Source organism: Chionomys nivalis, chromosome 5, assembly GCF_950005125.1.
Source record: "Chionomys nivalis chromosome 5, mChiNiv1.1, whole genome shotgun sequence".
In the NCBI taxonomy this organism is placed as follows: Eukaryota; Metazoa; Chordata; class Mammalia; order Rodentia; family Cricetidae; genus Chionomys; species Chionomys nivalis.
In genome coordinates, this window is record NC_080090.1 from 42808349 (window position 1) to 42833501 (window position 25153).

A 25153-nucleotide genomic window follows, 5' to 3' on the forward strand; every position below is an offset into this window, starting at 1 on the left:
GAACTCCCTTTGTAGACCAGGCTGGCCTCGAACTCACAGAGATCCGCCTGCCTCTGCCTCCCGAGTGCTGGGATTAAAGGCGTGCGCCACCACCGCCCGACATCTCTACACCTTTCTTAAGCTTACAAAGGAACAGTCTTGATTCCGTTTCTAGTTGTGTCCCAGGACTGTAGGGTCCAGGCTCAACTTCCAGTGACCTGTACTTGAGTCCACTTGTGAACCTCCTATAGGAGAAGAAGCAGGGGCATCTCCATATGGGTAACTGGAGCATCTTTTACACACTCAGTACAGTACAGCTGGCCAAGGGAGCTAAGGAACCTTTAGCTCCATGTTTTATTCTGATGTTCAATCAAGTTTGAGACCCATCAGTTGCATTTAGAGTCTGCATGTTGCTAAGCTCTGTTTTTAAGAGGCAATGTCAATTCTAGGGTACTGGCCCTCTTATTTCTTTCTAGGTTGACTTCTTAGCATTATCAAGTCTGGCTCCAGGCTAGTAGCCGGGCGATGGTGGCGCACGCCTTTAATCCCAGCACTCGGGAGGCAGAGGCAGGCGGATCTCTGTGAGTTCGAGACCAGCCTGGTCTACAGAGCTAGTTCCAGGACAGGCTCCAAAGCCACAGAGAAACCCTGTCTCAAAAAACCAAAAAAAAAAAAAAAAAAAAGTTAAAATGAGCCAGGCGGTGATGGCGCACGCCTTTAATCCCAGCACTCAGAGGCAGGCGGATCTCTGTGAGTTCGAGGCCAGCCTGGTCTACAAGAGCTAGTTCCAGGACAGGAACCAAAAGCTACAGAGAAACCCTGTCTCAAATCAAAAAAAAAAAAAAAAGTTAAAATGTTGACTGTGGTGGCACATGCCTTTAATTCCAGCACTCTGGAGGCAGAGGGGGCTGGATCTCCAGGTTCATGGACAGCCTGGTCTACACATATGTGGAAAGTTAGTTCTGTGGAGTGAACTCAGGTTGTCAGGCTTAGCAGCAAGCATCTTTCCCTGCTGAGCCATGTTGTCACCGTGACAGCGAATATTCTTAGAAAACAATTTGGAATAGTAGTGTTCATTAAACTTTCAAGGGCTTAGCTTTCCTGTTAGTTTGGCACATAAGAAACCCAAGACCTAAGTGCTGGTGGTTTAGTTTGGTAAGAGATTATTTCTTAGTTTCCAGACACCTGTCTTGTGGCACTGCCCTCATGTGGTAGATAGAAAACTAGTGTTCTGCTGGTGAGGTCTGTTTTAGCTCATATAGAACGACTTCCACATTCTTGACCTAACTGGCCAAGGGTCCAACCCCCTAGGTACCATTCCACTGGAGGTTAAGTAGGAGACACAAACATGTTAGCTTTTGATGACTTAGAACTCATTCTGTTCTCGGGAGATGAAGTAAAATTAACACCTTTACCCCAGGGGTCGTAGCATGTTTCTAGGAGACAACTGGTGCAGCTGGAGAGGTGGCTCGGCAGACCAGAGCACTTGATGCTCCTACAGAGGACCTCCAGCTCCTGGGGATCCCATGCCCTCTGCTGACCTAAAGGCTTGTGTGTGTGTACATGCGTGTGCGCACGCACACACACACACTCAGACACATATACATAAGTAGAAATACATAGTTTTTTAAAAAGTCTTTCCCTGGGAGGGCCTTGGACTTCCCACAGAGCAGGGTACCCTGCCCTCTCTTAGGACTGGAGGGGGAAAGAGGAGGGTGAATGGGGGAGGAGGGAAGGAGGTGGAAAGTTTGAATGGTATTATTTGTAAAGCAATAAAAAAGAATTTAAAAAAAGTCTTTCCCTGCACCCCACCTTGTGAAAATGATATCAATTCTGTGTATACATAGTTGAGTGGCTTTCTATTGGTATCTAACCTAAAGCAAGTCTCCAGCCCATGCTAGCCTCCTGCCTTAGCCTAAGGAGGATTATAGTCCACCACACTGGCTTTGAGTCCTTGGGCATATCCATCACTAAAAGGTTTTAAAGGCTGTACTGTCTGAGTGAAGCCCGGGAGCCAGTCTTGGGTTGCCCTCAGTTCCTTTCTTTCCTGAATGCTGCTGAGTCTGAGGAGAGCTTGAACTGGCTTAGTGACTTGCTCAGGGTTACAGAGTAAGTGTTCAGGGCTGGCTGGGCTCCTGCTGCACATGGTGACCCCGGTTTGGTCAGGCCCATATTTTACAGGCCCAGTGTCACTAGTGTTAAGCTTGTTCTCGTCACGTTATTTTCTTCCTTCTCTCATCCTAACTTTGAGTCAGACAGGAGGAAGGAAATGTGTGATTAGGTTTAAGGAGTATTCTACAAGTGGTCTTCTGTTCCCCTTCCTTTCTACTTTATCTCTGTCCCCTAGGGGGCGGGGGACCAGCTTTGAATTAGTTAACACAAGTTTTTGGAGGACATTTGTCTTGTTCAGCCCCCAAACATGGACATTTGACACTCTGCCCTGTGTGTAAGCATTCATTGAGATTTTGAGCAAATCTGGTGTATTAAGAAGAGCAGTTTTGAGCCAGGTGGTGGCACACACCTTTAATTGTAGCAGTCAGGAGGCAGAGGCAGGAGGATCCCTGAGTTTGAGGATAGCCAGAGAAGCTACACAGAGAAATCTGTCTGGGGATCGAGAGGAGTAGTTTTGTCTGCTCCGGTGCCATCTGGCTGCATGCAGAATGTACTGTTTCCCAACTCTTGTCCTTGCCATAGTAATTTCCTTACTGATAGGAGCAGGTAGGTTGTATTACACTCTTCATAGATCTTAGAATTAGAGGGGAAGCTTTGCTACTTTTGTTAAGGTGCTTGGATACAAAGCACTCTGGAAGCCAATGCAATGTTTAAGAAAGATACTCTAGCCAAATGAGGGTATAACCAAACATATTTTTTTTAATATTTATTTATTATGTATACAATATTCTTTCTGTGTGTATGCCTGAAGGCCAGAAGAGGACACCAGACCTCATTACAGATGGTTGTGTGCCACCATGTGGTTGCTGGGAATTGAACTCAGGACCTTTGGAAGAACAGGCAATGCTCTTAACCGCTGAGCCATCTCTCCAGCCCCTAACCAAACATATTTAACAAGAATAGGGTTTGGTTAATGGCTTATTCAAGTTTCACTAAAGTGAAAACTGATTACACACTTGACATTCCCCTTTCTCATTCACATTAGTTTATAAAGTAAAAAGTCTAGTCAACAAGTTGGGATTACAGATGACCCAGCATTTGTGGGAGCTGAGTCAAGAGGATCATGACTTCTAAGCCAGCCTGGGCCACTCTGTCTTGGGGGACCAAAAGTGGAGGAGCTTAGAAATCTGTTGGCTAAAGCAATAGTGTGTGTACGTGTGTGTGTACGTGTCCATAAACATGCATGTGGAGACTAGAAGTCAACCGTGTATGTTTTTGTCTCAATCTGGAGTTCACTAATAGGCTAGCCTGGCTGAACTCTGCCAAGCACTTTAGTAGGACGAAGATTATGGAGAAAGAGTACAAGGAAGAGTCAGTCTGTGAGTCAGAAAATGAGGTTCTTGGCTCTAGAGATAGTTACAAGAGCTGGTGCAGCTCTGAGAAAACTTGTCACTGGATGACAGATGAGGACATGACCTGTCCTAGGTGTGGTTGAAGAGAAGGCTTTATTGTAGGAAGAAGGGGGAGAACAGGCAGAAGCATCTGGGAGAGTCCAGACTGAAGCTGGCCAGCAGACCAAACAGGGCCATGCCCAGGAGTGGAGGGAGATGAGAAAGAAGAGAGACAAGGGCAAGCGAACCAAGAGAGAAACCAGAAAAGCCAATAGAGTTCGTGAACCTAGAGAGCCCATAGCAGAACAGCTGAGTTATAATGTAGAGGAGCTGGGGGAAGGGAAGCGGAAGCCCAGCCCCTGGGAGGGAGGGACTTAGGGGAGGGGGAGGGATGAGAAGTGCTAGGTGGAGACACACATACTGAGTGAGTGAGACTTGTTCTGGGGTTCTTGAGATCACCAACTTAGCTTCCTAGACACATCTTTAATTGCTGTTACCTTACATGTAAAGACGTTTGAGAGTTGAATGTCTGGTTATAACTAGTAAGCTTAGCATGGACCAGATGTTATTCTGTCATGGTTTACTTTCTGATGGATGATGAGTTTATACCACAGTCTTTATGAAGAGAACCCAGACATTAAACCAAAAGGATGGGGGGGGGCTCTTTTCTGAGACGGTGTTGCTGTCCTTTATCTGCTGGTGGTGTTATTTTTCAGTGCTGGTCCCAAAGGCGACAACATCTATGAGTGGAGATCAACCATTCTCGGGCCCCCGGGATCTGTGTATGAAGGTGGTGTGTTCTTCCTTGATATAACTTTTACACCAGAGTATCCCTTCAAGCCTCCAAAGGTAAGAAATCTACATATTCCCAGATTTGACTGTTTCTGTAAAAGATATATTAAAACTTTTTTTTTTTTTTTTTTTTTTTTTTTTGGTTTTTCGAGACAGGGTTTCTCTGTGGCTTTGGAGCCTGTCCTGGAACTAGCTCTGTAGACCAGGCTGGTCTCGAACTCACAGAGATCCGCCTGCCTCTGCCTCCCGAGTGCTGGGATTAAAGGCGTGCGCCACCATCGCCCGGCTACATTAAAACTTTTAAAATGTAGTCACAAAAGCTAGATTTCTTCCATGTTTGTGTTGGTGTCCTCCTTACCCATGGGCACTCCATTTTAGTAAAGTCTATGATTTAGGTACAGCCCAGATCTGAGCTTCTTGGGTGTGCAGTGTTTGCTAGTTTTAGTGAATGTGGTGACTGCTGATTGGCTCCTCAGTTGGCAATAGGCATGTCTAGGGGTACGTGTTGAAAATCTGTGCTGTTTATAGTCAGTCTTATAAGATGTGTAGCTTATTCAAAAGCAGTGTATTACTACCAGCTAACACAAGAGGTCAGCAAACAGCCAACAATTCAAACTTAGAAATACTCATATTTAAAGCATTAAAATTAAACTAAACATGTCATCCCAACACTCTGGAAATGGCAGCAGGCAGGAGGATCAAACATTTGCAGTTCGTCTGGGATACATAGTATGAGCTTAGCCTGATCAAGAAAAGAAAAACCCTGCTTGGCGGTGTTGACACACACCTTTAATCCCAGCAGAGGCAGGCAGAGTTCGAGGCCAGCCTGGTCTACAGAGTGAGTTCCAGAACAGCCAGGGCTGTTACACAGAGAAACCATGTCTTGAAAAAAAGCAAGAAAGAAAAAGAATAGAGTAAGTGTTGGACTCCCTTTGCCTTTGGCAATTGGCATTGCCTTAAAATGAAAGGAAATGGCGTGAGCAAGCTCTGTAGCCTATAGCCAAGTCTTATACATCTTAGGGATTAGTCAGCTGAAATACAGTACAAAGTCTCCTACCTGAATGCTCTTTGACAATAACCTTATTTTTAGGTTACATTTCGTACAAGAATTTATCACTGTAATATTAATAGTCAAGGAGTTATTTGCTTGGACATATTGAAAGACAACTGGAGCCCAGCACTAACCATCTCGAAAGTTCTCCTCTCTATCTGCTCACTCCTTACAGACTGCAATCCTGGTAAGGCTGATCATCTTCAGTGTTTTGCTTTTTACTAAATGAAAAGGTACTTGTCTTCCACATAAACTAAGACCCAAGTTTTCAAAGGACATTTTAATTGAGAATTTAACCCACTAGTTGGAAAAGCAACTATTCTAAGTTAGCACTGAGGCTGGCTGGGTGGGTGGGTGGCTCTGTTGCCTCCCTGTTTGGGTAGTGGTTCAGTGAGCACTTGCTCCACAGACAGTTCTCACTTTTGAAAGTGGTATTTTTCTGCCAAGTATGTGTGATTGCAGAATTGTAATCTTACTGGGACTAATCATTTTAAAATAAAAAGAATTATTTTTCTGCTTACACATACAGATTTATTAGGCATTCCATTTTCAGAGAAGCACATCTACTTGGAGGTCTGGGCTTTGGCCTTCTCCAGGATACAGAGTACAATATATACAGTGTACAGTAGATAGTGTCAATTGCACTGGGCACAAAGACTTCACAGCATCCACAGTGCTCTAATCAGTGAGCAGAGCTGGTCCTGACTTGTAAGTTTGGTCATACACATGAAGAACAGGAGTGTTACTTGTTGGGAGAGAAAAAAATAAGAAAATATAGCCAGGCCACTCCATTTTTTAGCAAGACTCCTCCCATCCTCCCTTGTTTTACTTTATATTAAGATTAGAAGATAGGGCTGGAAAAATGGCCCATCTGTTAAGAGCAGTTATTCTTGCAGAGAGCCCAGGTTCAATTCCCAGCCCCTGCATGGCAGCCCACATCTACAGCCTGCAGGCAGAGTATCCATACACATAAAACAAATCTTTTTAAGTTTATTTTTTAACAATTAGAAGAAAACCCCCTGGTGTTTCAGGCATAGGGCATGGTCATAACTGTTTGCTGTATGTTTCTATCTAAAGTGTCTACATGTTTTTCTTTCAGCTGACCCTTTGGTGGGAAGTATTGCCACTCAGTACATGACCAACAGAGCAGAACACGACAGAATGGCCAGACAGTGGACCAAGAGATACGCTACATAAACTGGGTTTTCAGTTCTTACATTATCTGTCTGTCACAGAAGAGAGCTGCTTATGATTTTGAAAGGGTGGGGGAGGGTGGGAATTGGTAAAGAGTAGGGTATTTCTATAACAGATATTATTCAGTCTTACTTCCTAAGATTTTGTTGTAACTTAAGGTATCTTGCTACAGTAGACAAATTGGTAATAGTGACTTTTAGAGCTGTCAGTTTTGCGAGATTAGCTTACTTTTAGTACGACAGGAAAGAATGCGCATATAGACACTTGGGTTTCATTGAGTGTAGTCTACTGTAATTTCAAAATCAGCTTACATTTGTATAGGTTACACACTTGGCCATTGATGCAAAGTCCTATTTTCTTCTTTTAAAAAGTTGGAATTTGTTTTTCCTTCTTAGAGGAAAACAATGGTATTTAACAGTTTGTAGAGATCGTTACCTCGTATATGTAAAATGGACACCTGGCTATGAGACACCACGTAGGAAACGAGTAGTTAATGTATTTTATTTCATATGCAAGTACTTTAAAGGTTGAATCAGGATTTGTGGAACCCTGTAGTGAAATACCTTAAGCTGTTAACTGTAGGCGTGAAATAGGAACTGCTCAGTGGACTGGTTATGTGTTTTAGACTTCTTACGTCTGCATTTGTTACTGTGCTAATAAACAATATTAAGAACAACCCTGACCCGGCTGTGTTCATTTCCTCTTTGTGCATGCGGTACCTGAAGAAGCCAAAAGAGGACACTGGATCCCGTGGAATCAGTTACTGGTGGTTGTGAGCCACTGTGTAGGTACTAGCAATTGAACCTGGGTCTTAACTACTGACCAATCTTTCCAGTCCTATTCAACCTTCGCTACTGAAAGGGTGCTTGCCATGCAAATCCAGCAGCTTGAGTTCAGCCTCTGGAACTTAGGCATAGATGGAAGGAGAAAGTTGGCTGCACACACACATCCTAGACATACAGGAATAAGCCTTTTTGAAGTTATGTTCACAGTGAGGAATCTGCATGAAATTACAATGAGTATGACAGTTCCTGACAGGCTGGAAGGTTCCCATGGGACATCGCATACATTCCATATTTTATTTTACTATTAATGACAAGTACAACATAAATAACAACGATAAAATATGTCTAACAGTAATAAATAAGCCCAATAAGTTAATTATAGTGCAAAGTGCCTTGAATGATCACTTAGGCCTGGAGGTGGTTTTGTAAAGGGCCATGTTAAATCATAACTGTGTCATGCTACAGACATTTCAAGATCTGACTCAGTTTTCAGAATTGGAGTTCCCTTTGTTCTTCCTGCCGGGCAAAGGGAAGCTGGATTTGCTCTGGGGCTGAGAGAGCTTGCTGGCTAGTAAAGTGAAGGGTTCGATCAGCGTCCTCCGGTCTGTCACCGTCACCTCCCACAGCTTCACCTTCTCGCTTTTTGCCCACCGCTGTGCCACTTCAGCATCTACTTGTCTCTGCTCGGAGAGGTCGATTTTGTTTCCCAGCACGACAATTGCCACCTGAGGGAAAATGATGGGAAGACCACACTGGGACACTGCGAAAGGGACAAACAAGAGTTGCTCCTCCACTTGGCAGACTGCTTTACTTAAATGACAGAGCCAGTAATCTCAGCTGCTCTGGAGTTGAGGCAGGAGGATTGAAAGTTCAAAGGGCAACTTAGTTAGACCCTGCCAAAAACAAAGCTTAAAAACTAAAAGACTGGGGACGTAGAGAATTTGACTAGTAAGCATGAGGCCAGATTAATCCCAGTACTAAGCTGGTGCTGGTGTCCTTAGGTATGAGAGAAATAAGAGAAGGTATCACCTCACTTTTTCCTGAGTGCATACAGATAGTCTGGATATATTTTTTAAAGGTTTAGGTTTATTATTTCTTTTTTTCCTTTTCCTCTTTTTGAGATTTATTTATTTGCTTTGTATGCAGTGGTTAGAGAATTCCAGGCAGAAGGAAAGTGGCAAATAGGTGGGAGCTGATGACTGGTTATTAGCTTTGTGTGTGTGTGTGGGGGGGTGTTAAATGACAAAAGCCCTATTTTGCCACAGACATCCTAAAAGCCTGAAGAAGCAATGATCGTGCACATGACTAAGAAGCAGTGATGGCACACATGACTAAGAAGCAGTGATCGTGCACATGACTAAGAAGCAATGACAAACAAAAAAACAAAAAAAAAAAAAAAAAGAAGAAGCAATGACCGCACACATGACTAAGAAGCAGTGATGGCACACATGACTAAGAAGCAGTGATGGCACACATGACTAAGAAGCAGTGATGGCACACATGACTAAGAAGCAGTGATGGCACACATGACTAAGAAGCAGTGATGGCACACATGACTAAGAAGCAGTGATCGCACAACATGACTAAGAAGCAGTGATCGCACAACATGACTAAGAAGCAGTGACTGCACACATGACTAAGAAGCAGTGATCGCACAACATGACTAAGAAGCAGTGATCGCACAACATGACTAAGAAGCAGTGATCACACAACATGACTAAAAAGCAGTGATCACACACATGACTAAGAAGCAGTGATGGCACACATGACTAAGCTATGTAGGGCCTGAGCTGGGAAGCGAGGAAAGCACCTTGGACAGTGTAACCCAGAAAAAGGCAGAAAGTGATGCTTGCGCTGTGGGCTCAGCCAGTCCCCACACCCTGTGTCTGCAGATACTGCTAATACAACCGAATGGTTTCTAAATGTGTGTACCCTACCCTACAATTCTAACAGATCTGAAATAGCCACTCACCTCTTTCTTGTCTTTGAATTTATCGATTTCCTTCTTCAGAAGCTCCACCCTTTGAAAGGACTCCAGATTATTCACACTGTACACAAGAACAAAGCCGTCAGCGAAAGAGAAGTAATGCTTGGGCAGTTCCACGCCTTCCTGCAGGCCTCGCGTGTCGTATAAGTGGAGCTGCTCCTTCACCCCGCGGTCCGTCTCCACTGAGGCCATGTACACGTCTTCCATCGTCTCGCAGTCCTCCATGCCTGCATTAGAAGGAACCAGGGTCAGTTATTCACTAGTTCCCTTTCCCACTGAGCTGGCTTTCTAGGTCTCCATATGCAATAATCACATTTCTACTTTACTAATTTCTTTAAAATGAAAAGTAATTATTCATCCAAAAGTGTATTTTTTGAACCGCCAAGATGGCTCTCAAGTTTGGTGACCTGAGTTCAATTCCCAGGACCTACTAAAGCTAGAACTGACTCCACAGGGTCATCCTTTAATCTTTTCAGAGGCACGCGTGCCCCGCCAACCCACCAAAACACACACATACCTTTTTAAAAATCATTTCTTCTGTCAGACATGGTGGCGTACACATTTAATCCTAGCACTTGGGAGGCAGAGGCATGGGGATCTCTGTGATTTCAAGGTTAGCCTGGTCTACAGTGACTTCCTGGATAGCCGGCCTCAAAAGAAAAAAAAAAAAGGTTTCTTTCTTATAGGTCATTGGGGTGACACACTTATAAATCCAGCACTTGGGTGGTGTAAACAGGAGGACCAGTAGTTCAAGGTCAGCCTCAACTGAGGCCAACTTGAGCTACATGACACCTTGTCTCAAACAAAAACTTTCTTTTGGCCTTATTAGAATTAGCCTAGCATTAGGTCTACAAAAAAATGTAAATTTTTTTCTTCTATATAAAAATGGCAATAAAAAGCTGGGCAATGGTGGCACACCTTTAATCCCAGCACTCAAGGAGGCAGAGGCAGACGGATCTCTTTGAGTTCGAGGCCAGCCTGGTCTAATAGCAAGTTCCAGGACAGGCAAGGCTACAGAGAAACCTGTCTCAAGAAAAAACAACAAAAAAAGTCATCAAAATAGTTGATAAAAGATAAAAATGTGCTCCAAGCTATGTACCAAGAAATGCTTTAAAGATCTGTATTTACTATCTTTTACATAAACCTAAGTTCATTTAACTTCTCTACATCATGACATCACTTAAGCCAGAAACATTATCTTCACCTTTGCAGATTTATAAAGCACTGTCATATACAATATGATAAAGAAAACAGGAAACTGTGCTCATCGAAGGAATAAATGAATGAGATAGTCCCAGTTTACTAAACTGGGTCACACTGTAGCAAACACCATTTTTTCATTTTTAAGCCTATACAGCACTAGACCACTGTGACTGAAGAATGGCATCGGCGTTGCTACCACAGAGACCCTAGGGTTCCTAGACCCTTCTGATGCAGGTGCACAGCGTTTTCATATTATCCATGTCTGCCTGCCACTTGTTTTCTGACCTGCTAGATAACCTGCAGAAGCACTGCTGGACTCCAACAAAACCCAATTTCCTTGTTCCTACTTGGTCTCCTTTACACCACTTAGCGTGACCAACACGTGTCCTCCACCAGTTCCAGATCTAGAGAGAAACGAAGAAAGATGATCTTACCTATAGTATGATTCCCATAAAGGAGTTGCTCCAGAATGGCAGTTTTCCCAACAGACAACAACCCACAAACGACAACCTTGCAGCCCTTTCCCATCTTCTCTTGCGACAGCACTATGGAAAAAAGAGAGGGCACCTTATCCTGGACACACACTGAAATAAATCCCTTCTCTTCCTTAAAGTTTAAGTTGAACCAGTAATACAGGGGAAACTCCAAACAGTAGAAGGGTGATAGAGAATAAGATAATCTTTCCACATGCCATTCCCCAGGTTCTCTGTTAAAGTGTCTTATAGACTGCCATAGAATCGTCTGGATAGACTCTAAAGACACCTGAATGGAGATGTGTGCAATCCCAGCACTCGAAAGGCAGAGGAGGATCAGTGCCAGCTACATAGTGAGTTAGAGACCAACTTGGCTGTTGATATCTATGCATGGCTGCTCATGCCTACAATCCCAACCCTCTGGAATAGACGTAAAAAGTACTGAGACTGGAAGATTACCATGAGTAAGGCACCATTTTCTTTAAGGCTTTTGTTTTTCCAAAAGACAGGATAGTGGCAGCTAAGGTAAATGGTTCAGTAGAAACAGCAGAAAAGTCACTTTAAAAAGTCAAATGGTCCAGATGGTGGTGGCGGTTCATGCCTTTAATCTCTGTACTTGGGAGGCAGGGGCAGGTGAATCTCTGAGTTCAAGGCCAGCCTAAGTTCCAGAACAGGCTCCAAAGCTACAGAGACACTCTCAAAAAACCAAAATAAGTAAATAAATTAGTTAAAATTGTTGTGAGGGAGCTGTGGGCCGCTTCCCACCACTCAGCTCCCAGCCACTGGCTAGCTTTACCAGAAATAATTACACGGAAACTGTATTCTTTTGAACACTGCCTGGCCCATTAGTTCCAGCCTCTTATTGGCTAGCTCTTACATATTGATCTAACCCATTTCTAATATTCTAATATTCTGTATAGCACCACAAGCTGGTGGCTTACCAAGGAGGATCTTAACCTGCGTCTGTGTCCAGCGGGAGAATCATGGCGACTGCCTAACTCGGCTTCTTTCTCCCAGCATTCTGCTCTATTTACTCCACCCACCTAAGGGTTGGCCTATCAAATGGGCCTAGGCAGTTTCTTTATTAATTAACCAATGAAAGCAACAGATTAGAAAGAAATCACTCCCCTTTTTCTGTTTAAACACAAAAAGAAGGCTTTCATTTTAACATAGTACAATTACATATAGCAAAACAGTTATCAAGTAAGAATTACAGTTACAATATTTACATCTATTTTATCTCGTATCATAACTAAGGAAAACTATAATTATCTATTCATTCTTCAACTCCATCAAAGACTCCAGAAGGATATAATATTACCTAAGCAAACAAGAAATCCAAAACTCTAGAAATGACAGAGACATCTCGCTGCCTGGACAAGTCACCCAAAGTTCCTCTGTACCGTTGGAGCATACATCTTCAGCCTTCAGGCCCATAGTATCCAGCAGACTTTTCCATGAAGCAGGAAATTTCAAAGGCAGTTCAGTCACTATCTGCTGTGTCCTGCATCTGCTGTGTCCTGCAGAATGTCTCGCAGACTCTTTCATGAATCAGAAACCCCGAAAGAACATCTCACCTTTAGGCAAGTTCAGCAGTCCTCTCTCTGTGGGTTCTCTGTGTCCAGGTTATGCAACAGTCCAGGCAAGAGCAGTTTCTTGCCCAAATGGCTATCAAACTCCATAAGGAGCCTCTTCAATGCCCATCTTCCTCTTGAAGTAGCTGGTGCTGCCAGGAGCAGACGTGTATCATTGTCATGAAAAGCCCTAAATTATTAAAACATTTAAAATGCCATATTCTGCAGTCTTTGAAAGATATGAAGAATGCCTATCCAACTGAAATATATCTCTATATATCTAGAAAATCTAACTAACATGACTACAAGCTTTACTATTATCGATGATTATCCATTAGCAACCTATATTTCCTAATTATACATTACATTTTTACAATCACAATACCTCAAGATCAGAATACATATACATATAACAAAATTGACCTTAAAATCCACACCAATGCAAATTATTCATATCTATATCATATCCCCCTTTAAATGTAAAAGAACATTTATAAACAATATTTGGGAACATGGGCGCAGTTTTTTCTCTCCAAACTGCTTCCTGCTGAATGGGGGCGCTGTTAATCAGATCGTTTAGGGTGTAACCTGTGTGCCAGGTTTATCTCAGTCGGCAGTTGAGTGAAGTAATTTTTTGAGGGTGTTCACAGCAACCTTTCAGGAGGGCGTGGTCTATCATACCATATTGGGATAGACGCAATCCACAGGATCTCATCCTCTGTGAAAACAAAAGAAGAAACTCTCCAAAGCATCATATCCTTAGACCCAAATTCTGAAGTCATAATACCCTTATGAAATCCATTCTGGTTCAGCTTGGCAGCCCATGTAATGAAATGTCTCTCTGTACTTAGCTCCTTTACAGTCAAAAATTTTAAAGAAAACACAATAATACAAAGAATCCAAACTCTCTGTGAATTTTCCTTTTTTTTTTTTTTTTTTTTTTTGGTTTTTCGAGACAGGGCTTCTCTGTGGTTTTGGAGCCTGTCCTGGAACTAGCTCTGTAGACCAGGCTGGTCTCGAACTCACAGAGATCCGCCTGCCTCTGCCTCCCGAGTGCTGGGATTAAAGGCGTGAGCCACCACCACCCGGCCTTTATTTATTTATTTTTTATTTATTTTTATTTTTTTGGAATTTTCCATTTTTACGTGACTTATTTTTACTCTATCACTTTACTTTATTCTGTCTCTTTAAAGACTTTACCCTTTTTTTTTAGGGCATTAACTTTATATATATTTTTTTCTCTCTCTCAAGCCTACGTACACTCATATAACGTTGTGATCCATTTAGTGGTCTGAATCTGTCCTATTGTGAATCTGTAATTTTTTTACTATCCAGGAGCATTTCTTAAAATGTTAAGTATTTCTTAAAAACTTAAGTTGCACCAGGTAGAAGTAACACGGTAATAAGGCACAGCCTGCTTTCTGCCCAGTCTAAACCTTAATTGCGCTGTTGTTATGGTAATTACGATAGTTCCAGCCTGATGTCAGCACAGTTCAGCTTTGCGGAGTGGAGCTGGAGCTGCTTGTGACTGAATCAGCTGCACCTCTGAGCTGCAGAGCGGCAGGCTGCTCTGAATGTTGGCTCCACCTATCTCCAATTTGAAAATGGAGGACGTACCATTTTCTACTAGCTCTGGAGCCGCCAGGTAGGGGCCGCACTCAGCACTTTAACTCTGAGACTGAGTGTGCAGCACAGAAACTCTTTTCATCCAAGTTACATCCAAATCTGACACGCAGAGCACTGTGCAATCTGAAAACATCTCTGTGTTTGAATCCAAGTTTGATCCCGCCATCTGCCCAGGCAGGAAGAGCTGAGCCACACACAGTTCCAGGTACACAGCAGTCCACATTGCCATCAAGCAAGCTGTAGCACTTTACTCCAAATACTCCATTCAAAAGCTCTGTCTCCCACAGGAGCCAGACAGAGATCACGATGGCGGCCCAGCCCAGAAAGCCGGCATTTTAAAACAGCCAGTTTTTTCCTGCTGCTGAGTCAGGACAATTTCTTTGCGGCACACAACCCACAAACAGCAAAAAGCTGTCTTAAATTCTCTCTCTCTTCTTTTTAAGCCCTCTCAGGTTTTACGTGGAGTTCATTACCACGTTGGGTGCCACTCTGTTGTGATAAGAGCGGCGGGGCTGAGTCCCTGGCACCCAGCCGCCCGCATGGCTAGCTTTATGCCCCGAAATAATTACACGGAAACTGTATTCTTTTAAACACTGCCTGGCCCATTAGTTCCAGCCTCTTATTGGCTAGCTCTTACATATTGATCTAACCCATTTCTAATATTCTGTGTAGCACCACGAGCTGGCTTACCAGGAAAGATCTTAACCTGCGTCTGTCTGGAGTGGGAGAATCATGGCAACTCACTGACTCGGCTTCTTTCTCCCAGCATTCTGTTCTGTTTACTCCGCCTATCTAAATTCTGCCCTATCAGGCCAAGCAGTTTTCTTTATTAATTAGCCAATGAAAGCAACAGATAGAAAGATGACCCTCCTCCATCATAAAATAAAATAAAAAGTCATATGGTAGGGCCGGAGAGATGCCTCATAGATTCATTCAATTCCCAGCACTAACATGGCAGCTCACAACTGTCTAAGTCCAGTTCCAGGGGATCTAATACCCGCCTGCCACACACATACACACAAACATACATAGAGGCAAAAGACCAATGAAAATAATAAAGAGGAAAAAAGTCAAATTGTAAGCCAGCAGGCATGGTGGTGCAGTCCTTAATTGTGGCATGTGGCAGGCAGAGACAAGCAGGTCTCTGTGAGTTTGACAGAGCCTGGTCTATATAGCAAGTTCCAGGACAACCAGAGGTATATAGAAAAACCCTGTCTCAAAACCCAGCTCACCAATGGGAAAAAATACCTGCTACCCAGTCTGATGACCTGAATTTGATAACGAGTTCCCACAGGTTGTTCTCTCAACTTCTACACACCTATATACACACCTTTACGTGCATGCACAAATTAATAAGTGTAATTTAAGAAAATTTTTGAGATGGTCTTACTGTGTAGCTAAGGTTGTCCTAGAACTTGCTATGTAGACTCAGAGATTCTCCTACCTCTACATCCCAAATCCTGGGATTAAAGGTGTGAACCACTCTGCATGACAAAAAAAAAAAACAAAAAACAAAAAAAAACACACCTTTTAAGGGGTCATAGCACTAGCTCCATGGTTAAGAGCAACCGACTGTAGCCGGGCGATGGTGGCGCACGCCTTTAATCCCAGCACTGCACTCGGGAGGCAGAGGCAGGCGGATCTCTGTGAGTTCGAGACCAGCCTGGTCTACAGAGCTAGTTCCAGGACAGGCTCCAAAGCCACAGAGAAATCCTGTCTCGAAAAACCAAAAAAAAAAAAAAATGTATAAGGTTTTTTTTGCCAGCGTGTATGTCTGTGTGCCATATTCATGCCTGGTACCCATGGAAGCCAGAAAGAGGGTATCAGATCCCCTGGGATTGAAGCTAAATTGCAATGTGGGTACCAGGGTAGCCTACACCAGTGAACCATCTCTCTAGCTCCCCACTCCCACTTTCATAGAAATGAACTCCCAAAGATGCCCACCCCCATTCTAATCCTGGAAACCTTTGAGACCTTACTTTAGAAGGAATTTTGCATGTGGATTGAATTAGCCTTGAGACACAGAAATCAAGATGGAGGGGAGATCTCCACAGGGGTATTTATGAGAAGTTTTAAGGAGAAGGAATGATTGAGTGAAAGGTGAAAGGCGCAAACAGCCAAGAGAGGCAGGCGGCCTTGGGCTGCTGTTCTTTCTGACACCCTGAATTTTTTTAAATTTATTTGTATTTAATGTTCATTGGTATTTTGCCTGCATGTATGTCTGTGTGAGGGTATCAGAACTCCTGGAGTTGGAGTTACAGAGAGTTGTGAGCTGCGTGGTGCTGGGAATTGAACTCGGGTCCTCTGGAAGAACAGTCAATGAGTCATCTCTCCAGCCCCAACACCATGACTTTTTTTTTTTTTTGGTTTTTCGAGACAGGGTTTCTCTGTGGTTTTGGAGCCTGTCCTGGAAATAGCTCTTGTAGACCAGGCTGGTCTCGAACTCACAGAGATCCGCCTGCCTGTGCCTCCCAAGTGCTGGGATTAAAGGCGTGCGCCACCACCGCATGTTATCAAATTTTGGGATCTCTCTCCAGTCTTGTGGAAAAGGCCGTGTTAGATACTTTTATTGGTTTTTTGTTTTGTTTTGTTTTGTTTGTTTGTTTTTTGAGACAGGGTTTCTCTGTAGCTTCGGACCCTGTCCTGGAACTAGCTCTTGTAGACCAGGCTGGCCTCGAACTTGCAGAGATTCCCCTGCCTCTGCCTCCCGAGTGCTGGGATTAAAGGCCAACACCATGACTTTCACCTAGCTTTATTTCTGATCTACAATCTATAAAATGATGAGTGCTTTATGTGAGTCATTAAACGTATTGCAGTAGAGACCAGGCAGGGCGAGCACAGCCTCCTGACTTGAGGGAAAAGCATAGAGGGTCTGTGCGGGTTTGAGGCTAGTCTAGACGATCCATCAAGTTTCCAGGACAGTTAATGTTACATAGTAAAAATAAAACCTGATCCTGAGGGCTGGAGAGGCTCGGTAGTTAGAGCACTTTCTCATTCAGGTTCCAGCACCTCCATGGAAGCTTATAACCATTGTGTGGTTCAGTTCTGGGGTGCACACACATACATGCAAGCAAACACACACATAAACTAAAAATAAATCTTTAAAAAAAGACTGTTCTAAAAGAGAAATCATATTTTTAAATTTAACTAATTAATTTATTTTACATCCCACCAGAGTTTCCACTCACTCTTCTCCTCCCCTTCCCTCCCCTATGCCTTCTGCCCCACCCCCTACCATCCACTCCTCCTCTGTTTCTGCTCAGAAAGGGGCAGGCCTCCTGTGAGTATCAACAGAGCTTGGCATATCAAGTTGCAGTAAGATTAAGCACCTTCCCTTATATTTTAAGTAAGGTTGGGCAAGGCAATCCAGAATGAGAGAACAGGCTCCCAAGAGCCGGCCAGAGCATTAGGGACGCCCCTGCTCCTACTGTTAGGAGTCCCACAAGTAGCCAAGCCTCAGAACTGTCACATATACGTAGAGGCCCGCGGTCAATCCCCTGCGGGCTCCCTGGTTGTTGGTTCAGACTGTGAGTTCCTATGAACCAGGCTAGTTGTTCCTGTGGGTTTTCTTGTGATGTCCTTGACCCTTCTGGCTCCTACAATCCTTCCTTCCTCTCTTCACCAGGATTCCCCAAGCTCAACCTAATGTCTGGCTGTGGGTCTCTGCATCTGTTTTCATCAGTTACTGGATGACAGCTCTCTGATGACCACTGGGACAGTCACCACTCTGATCACAGGAGATGGCCAGTTCAGACTACCTATTCACTATTGCTAGGAGTCTTAGCTGGGGTCATCCTTGTAGATTCGTGGGAATTTCTCTTACATCAGGTTTCTACTTGACCTGGAAATGCATCCCTTTCCCGTCATCCCTTTCAGAACTCTCCCACTCCGTCCACTCCTAACCCGATCCCTCATGTTCCCATCCCCACGTGCCCCCAGGGAGAGATCTAAAGAAATCTTATTCTGAGAACCCCATTGAGTGCTCCCCTCACCCCAACAAGGGCTCAGCTGAGGCGGGCCTCCCTCCTAGGATGCTGTGGCAACTGTCACTCTACTGCTCTATACCCCAACTCAATGTGTGTCCTTGGATCAAATTACACAGCTTAGTATTAACGTTTGCTCCCAAGGCTAGAACTTGTGCGCTCTTGGCGGCTGCATCCGGCACATATCAAAATATTATTGAGTTTTTTTTAAAAAGACCGGTGAAGAGTCTCACAATGCTAAAGCCGGTATTTATTTTAAAAGATGAACAGAGCCATGATGTAAAAGGCAAACATGATTCCGGAACCTTGGCCACAAACAAGAGTACTTTATTAAAACCACACGACTATATGAAAAAAGAAAATTCTGGAGCTGCAAAAACGCCAGCAAACCATTATCTCTTAATAAAGAACGCAATGCAGAATGCCAGCATCCTGGGCATTTCTTCCTGAAACAGTCGCACTTAAGGAGGCTTAGCAAATTAAGAATTTGCTATCCTAAAACCACCCATAAAATGAAGCCCCCGCGTTCTGACCTTAGCACCTCCGACTCCCATACACCCCAGGAAGAGCAGGAGGAGGCAGCCTGGTCCCGCAGGTCCCCGGCGGGCCTCACGGACACGCGCGGGGCCCACGCGTGCAGCCACTTGCGCCTACGCCCACCCGGTGGCTGTCCTGCTGTCACGCTGCTCCGGAGCGGAGCCGGCGGAGACACCAACCTGGCCCCGCTGGGCAGTGAGACAGAGGTACGCCAGTCACTGCGGTCCTCGACCTGCCTCCTCAGGAATCGCAGCCGTGACGCCTGCGAGCTCAACGCCTCTCGCCTCCCGCAGCCTTTGCAGTTCAGAGGCGACGCTGGGGGGTGGAGGGGAACACTTCCGGAAACCACGACCGGCACAGCCCACCGACTTGGATGTTGGAACTACCAGCCCCATGAGGCCCTGCGCGGCCACCCCCGCCCCACCGGAAGGAGAACCGCCGAGGTGGAGGGAGGAGCCAAAAGGGATTGTGGGAGAAAGGCTTCTTCCTTTCCTCTGGCGACGGCCATCAGGTAGGCAGGTCGGGCGGGATTTGCGTTTCTATCCGTGGCGAATCGCGCCGGTCTTCAGCCATCCGGGCCCGGCGGCACCGCCGCCTCTGAGCTCCGTCCTCCCGCGAGCGTTCAGTCAGGATGCGGGGTGGAGCGGGCGCGGAGTCGCAGCCGTCCGGGAGGCTTGCGGGAGACGCGATGGCGGCAGGATCCGAGCTGGGCCCGGGCCTAGAGGAGGCCTGGCTGGAGCGAAGCGGTGACGATCGCGTCCCCAAGTCCGGGCTCCTCGGTCCCGCCGCTTGCGCTGAGCCGTTCCCATTCCCCGTGGACGCAGCGGTTCTGGTCGCCGCCTTCCTGACCGCCATCGCCCTGCGATGTGCTTCTTCTCCCCCCCCGAAGGTGAGCCAAGATGGGTGCGTACAAGTACATCCAGGAGCTGTGGCGGAAGAAGCAGTCGGACGTGATGCGCTTCCTGCTGAGGGTCCGCTGCTGGCAGTACCGCCAGCTGTCCGCGCTGCACCGGGCTCCCCGCCCCACCCGGCCCGACAAAGCGCGGAGGCTGGGCTACAAGGCCAAGCAAGGTGCGTGGTGGCCCGCGATGTCCCGAGTGGGCGATCCCTGCTTCCCCCAACCCCTGCCCCGGGGGAGCCGGAAATCCTCGGTGTGGGACTGCACCCGCACCCTCCCGCGGTCACTCTAGCTCGGTGTGCCTGGGAAGCATTGGGGAAAGGCTTAACTGAGTCTCACCTGTCGGTGGGTTTGTCCCTGTCCAGGTTACGTCATATACAGGATTCGCGTCCGCCGTGGTGGCCGCAAACGCCCGGTGCCCAAAGGTGCGACCTACGGCAAGCCTGTCCATCATGGTGTGAACCAGCTAAAGTTTGCCCGAAGCCTCCAGTCTGTTGCTGAGGTAAACGGATCGGGATACTGGTTGTCCTGGCAACCCGTTAGGGGTTGTGGGCTGGAAGAAATGGGGATCACGGTGGAGTTTGACTGGGCGCAAGGTGGGGCTTAGAGGTGTCTTGTACTTAACCTTGGCAAAGAGCAACTATTGTCAAAACTCTTACTACTGCTTGGTGCTTAGGTTTATGCTAAGAAGATTTTTGTTTGTTTTAGTGAGTTAGGTCCTGGCAGAACCTAAGCTTTTGAAGGCGGTAAAATTTTGAGCTGTTCTCATACTACATTTAGTTATGTTGCTAATATAATGGTTTTTTTCTGGACTGCTAAGTTGTGTTCTGTGGTCAGGGACCCCTTTCCAAAAGCTGGAAGCTTTTTATTCATTGACTCTGTATAAGGCCATGGTCCTGAACCCTGTTGCTGGAGGGGACTGGGACAGAACTCACTCCGTGCCTACCTGTGGTTTACGCTGGGCTTTGGTGTGTGGGGACCTGGCCTGCTTCGGTCTCTGGTAGTGGAGAGTCGGGAGGAAGGATTTTTGTCGGATTTGTTGCCATGGACAGTACAGAAGACTGACTGGGCTTTTCCCTCTGTTTTAGGAGAGAGCTGGACGCCACTGTGGGGCTCTGAGAGTCCTGAATTCTTACTGGGTTGGTGAAGATTCCACATACAAATTTTTTGAGGTTATCCTTATCGATCCATTCCATAAAGCTATCAGAAGAAACCCTGACACCCAATGGATCACCAAACCGGTCCATAAGCACAGAGAGATGCGTGGGCTGACATCTGCAGGCCGCAAGAGCCGTGGCCTTGGAAAGGGCCACAAGTTCCACCACACTATTGGTGGCTCTCGCCGTGCAGCCTGGAGAAGGCGCAACACTCTGCAGCTCCACCGTTACCGCTAATACACGTAATGTTTGTACAATTCATACCCAATAAACAATGGAGGACCGTCCTGTCTGCTTTAAGGTGTTATTTGTTAAAACTGTCAAAGATTGTCATGAATGCTTTGTGGATTATAGCGGTTAAAGTGCAATAATGTTTGAAGATTACAGTGATGGTATATCTTGTTTCTGGTGACTTTTCTGTCTGCGTTACCTGCTTAGGTGGTTCGGTATATGGTTTACACCATGTGGTATCCTATGTGTAAAGAGTCATAGGACTTGCCCTGTAGAAGTGTTTGGTGCATGTGATAGAACCTGCAGCTTTCTTGGGATGATAAGATCTTCTAGTCACTGAAGTGGCTGCTTGCTTTAGAGTTGGGATTTTGCTTAGAAATGTAGGAAGAGAAGCTTCCAGCTTGTTTTGTGAACATGCTTAGAAAAGGGAGGTCAGCTACAACCCACAATTTGAGACTGAATCCAGTGCCCCATTTTCAGAAGAACCAGGTAAAATTGGAAGAGGCTTTTGTATTCTGTTGGATCTCAGGATGAGCTGGATGTCCAGTAATCGGTGTTGACACCTTGGTGTTTCGAAGGTGGTGGTGATTGAATTTTGGGTGGGATGAGGCCTATTTGGGAATGGTATGGTGAGATTGCTCTCGGCAGATTATTTCCCTTTAGGATTTGTAGTCCAGTGATGGGTGCCATGTGGGCTTCAATTAATGCCAGCCAAGTGAACTCTTAAAAAGTTGTGGTCAAGATAGTATCCAGCCATTAGGAAGCTTTTAGCCACATAACAAGGATGGTTGGGTACTTAAAGGTCAATCCTGGGCCAGTCAATTCATCTTGGGGGTAAGGAAACTCAGTTGGCCATATGACTTCATTAGTCTTTCCTTTGGTCGTGCCTGTGATACTTGTCCCTGGTATATTTCTCAGAGGTTGACATTTCACCAAGGCCACACATAACTACCATGTTTAGTTTGTGCCATGCCTTGGACTAGGTCCCAGGATGCATTTGAGTATGGAATGAATAGACAGCACAGCCCTTATCAGGGATCTGGGCTAGTGGGCTTAACAATCTAATTGAAGCTTTTCTTAAACTGTTTTTCTCTTCAGATTTCTAAAGGATTTTACTGATTTCCAGAAAATACTAGATAAAAATCTTGACCTAGAATTCTTTTCTATTCAGCAGAACAAATTGTATAGAGGTTGTTCAACTAAAGTAATAAATGTCTGTTAAACAAGTGTACCTTATCATTTATGTAAAAGCAAATGAAAACCTGCAAAAGATGCTTACGGTAGAAATGGCAAGCATCATTTGAGAGAAAATGTATACTAAGTTAGGAAACTGCTTGCGCCCGGCACTGTGTCTCAGCATTGGAAAGATTGTCTGCTAAAGGCCTGTCAGCAGTACAGAAGCTTGCCTTTATCCTTGCCATCCTTGAGATTTCTCCACACAGCAGCTAGAGGTCCTAAGTTTGTCCTAGTCTTTGTTATGCAAACTAAAATCCTTAGCAAATGGCCTGTGCTGCCCCCTCAGTTCCTCAATCTTTCCCCAGACAGTTAGAATCCTAGTAGATGGTCCATGATCACTGCTAAAGTTTTTGGTTTTATTTCAGATGGTTTCAGTTATCTGAGGTGTCTTTTAACTCCTGCCTTCACTTCACATGTACCAGGATCATAGGCATGCATCAACACACAAGCTATTATTTTTGTCTTGAGGAAAGATCTATGTTGCTCTGGGTTGTTTGGAACTGGTATGTAGACCGAATTGTACTGGAACTCAAGTCTACCTACCTCTACCTGCACACTCTTGTTGGTTTCTTTATGAGACAGTCTTAATGTATAACCCAGGTTGACCTCAATTACTGTTAGTAGTTGGTCTCACAACTTAACAAGGAACGGGTACATAACTGATGGATTTTGTCACTGAAGTATATACTTAAGTGGTGTACCAGAGAGCACTCCTTTTATCCACACATTTGGGAGGTAGGCAAGAGGATCAGCAGTACAAGCCTGTCTCAAAAAAGGCTGTGAGTAGCAGGCTATGCATTAAGTGCCTTAATTATACACCTTTCCATCTCAGTGCTTGGGAGGCAGAGGCTGTGAATCTCTGAGTTCAAGTCCAGCCTGGTCTATAGAGAGCTCTAAATCTGCCTCCCAGATTCCTGTTCTGAAGGCATTAGGTGAGATCAGTTTCTTGGATTTGACTTTAGGTTTTGAGATAGTAACAGGCCTTGAACTGACATTTTGGAGGATGGAGACTGTTGGTGTTTGCCACATCTACTTTACCCAGTTGATATGGTGCTCCGGATGGAGTCAGTGCCTTGTGTGTGCTAGGCAAGCATTCTTCCAACTAGAAGAAATAACCTCCGGGTGAGAGAGTCTTGCTAAGGATCCCACGCTGGCCTCAGGCAGCAGTCCTTGTGTGTGATGGGATTGCATCTATGTACCATCACACCTGGCTCAGGAGATATTAAAATGTCTATTACTTATTTTTACCCCAATTGCAGGGTATTATACATGATAAGTTCCTTGCATCATTATCTAGGAGCTTATTTGTCCACAAAGAGCTTCATTCCCTTCATTTCTGCACGGTATGTGGATGTAATGTAATTGGATGCGGCCCTATGTTAGTCTCTAGAACAGTGCTTCTCAACCAGTGGGTCGAGACCCCTTTGGGGGTTGAAGGATACTGTCATACAGGTCGAATATCAGCCATCCTGAATATCAGATGTTTACATTATGATTCGTAACAGCAAAATCAATTGTAAAGTAGCAATGAAAATAACTTTATGAGCCAGGCGATGGTGGCACACGCCTTTAATCCCAGCACTCTGAGACCAGCCTAGTCTACAGAGCTAGGTCCAGGACAGGCTCCAAAGCCACAGAGAAACCCTGTCTCGAAAAACCAAAAAAAAAAAGAAAAGAAAAGAACTTTATGGTTGGGGTTACCACAATATGAATGCTGCAGCACTAGGAAGGTTGAGAACCCTGCGTGAACTGCAGAAGATCCCCCTCACAGTGGCCCAGTTATAAAAAGATCCAAGGGAAAGGCAGTGTTCTCTGCTAGTGCATCTATTTTTTGTGTGTGAGGGGTTCAAGACAGCATTTCTCTAGCTTTTTGGAGCCTATCCTGGAACTAGCTCTGGTAGACCAGGCTGGCCTTGAACTCACAGAAATGTGCCTGCCTCTGCCTCCCAAGTGCTGGGATTAAAGGCGTGTGCCACCCGCCTTTAAGTGTGCCACCCACCACCCGGTGCGGAACACTTAATATTCTTGAGGGGACCAGAGTTCAGTTCCCAGCATCCTTATCAGGCAACTGGCAGCCACCTGAAACTAGCTCCAGGGGATTCCTCACCGTCCTCTGGCCTTCAAGAGTACTTACATTTATGTCCACATCCTAATACCAACACTTACACAGAAATAAGATAAAAGTAAGCTTGGACTTAAACTCAAAATAACAATTTTAGGGACTGGAGAGATGACTCAGATTAAGAGCACTAGCTGTTCTGGAGGTCCCTGGTTCAATTCCCAGCACCCACACAGCAACTCACAATGTCTTTAACTCCAGTTCCAGGAGATCTGATGCTCTCTTCTGGCTTCATGGGCACCAGGCATGTACATAGTGCACTTACATGCATGCAAGCAAATCACACACAAAAAAATAAATTTAAAAAAAAAATCGATTTTAAGTCATTGTCCAATTTTTTCCATAGAGTTTGTACGAATTTAAACTACCAGCAATGTATGAAAGGACTTTTGTTTTTTTTTGTTTGTTTGTTTTTTTGGTTTTTCGAGACAGGGTTTCTCTGTGGTTTTGGAGCCTGTCCTGGAACTAGCTCTTGTAGACCAGGCTGGTCTCAAACTCAGAGATCCGCCTGCCTCTGCCTCCCAAGTGCTGGGATTAAAGGCGTGCGCCACCACCGCCCGGCCGGGACTTTTGTTTTTTATACCCATCATGTTATCAAATTTTGGGATCTCTCTCCAGTCTTGTGGAAAAGGCCGTGTTAGATACTTTTATTGGTTTTTTGTTTTGTTTTGTTTTGTTTTGTTTTGTTTTGTTTGTTTGTTTGTTTTTCGAGACAGGGTTTCTCTGTAGCTTCGGACCCTGTCCTGGAACTAGTTCTTGTAGACCAGGCTGGCCTCGAACTTGCAGAGATTCGCCTGCCTCTGCCTCCCGAGTGCTGGGATTAAA

General features: G+C 45.0%; 3 protein-coding genes across 4 annotated transcripts in view; 2 read left to right on the plus strand and 1 right to left on the minus strand.

Moving 5' to 3' along the window:
• The window catches only part of Ube2e1 (ubiquitin conjugating enzyme E2 E1), a 59322-nt gene extending 52128 nt beyond the window's left edge, over positions 1–7194 (plus strand). The window contains exons 4-6 of the mRNA XM_057769513.1: positions 4199–4331; positions 5365–5512; positions 6425–7194. Of these exons, the coding sequence (XP_057625496.1) occupies positions 4199–4331; positions 5365–5512; positions 6425–6522 (379 nt within the window). The 3' untranslated portion in view covers positions 6523–7194. The remainder of the gene's footprint in view (positions 1–4198; positions 4332–5364; positions 5513–6424) is intronic.
• A 390-nt stretch (positions 7195–7584) lies between these two features.
• Nkiras1 (NFKB inhibitor interacting Ras like 1) lies at positions 7585–19009 on the minus strand. Of its 2 annotated transcripts, none has more exons than XM_057769511.1 (4): positions 18867–19009; positions 10929–11039; positions 9277–9518; positions 7585–8029 (listed from the first exon to the last, which is right to left on the minus strand). In XM_057769511.1, exons 2-4 carry the CDS (start codon positions 11020–11022, stop codon positions 7787–7789), a joined length of 579 nt encoding a protein of 192 aa, XP_057625494.1. In that variant the 5' UTR covers positions 11023–11039; positions 18867–19009; the 3' UTR covers positions 7585–7786. The 2 variants fall into 2 exon arrangements, with proteins under 2 accessions (XP_057625494.1, XP_057625495.1); XM_057769512.1 differs by lacking the exon at positions 18867–19009 and adding an exon at positions 12545–13481.
• A 167-nt stretch (positions 19010–19176) lies between these two features.
• On the plus strand, positions 19177–21126 carry Rpl15 (ribosomal protein L15). The gene is made up of 3 exons (XM_057770820.1): positions 19177–19758; positions 19951–20087; positions 20674–21126. The coding sequence occupies exons 1-3, from the start codon at positions 19587–19589 to the stop codon at positions 20977–20979; spliced, it is 615 nt and encodes a 204-aa protein (XP_057626803.1). The 5' UTR covers positions 19177–19586; the 3' UTR covers positions 20980–21126.
• Positions 21127–25153: the final 4027 nt, after the last annotated feature.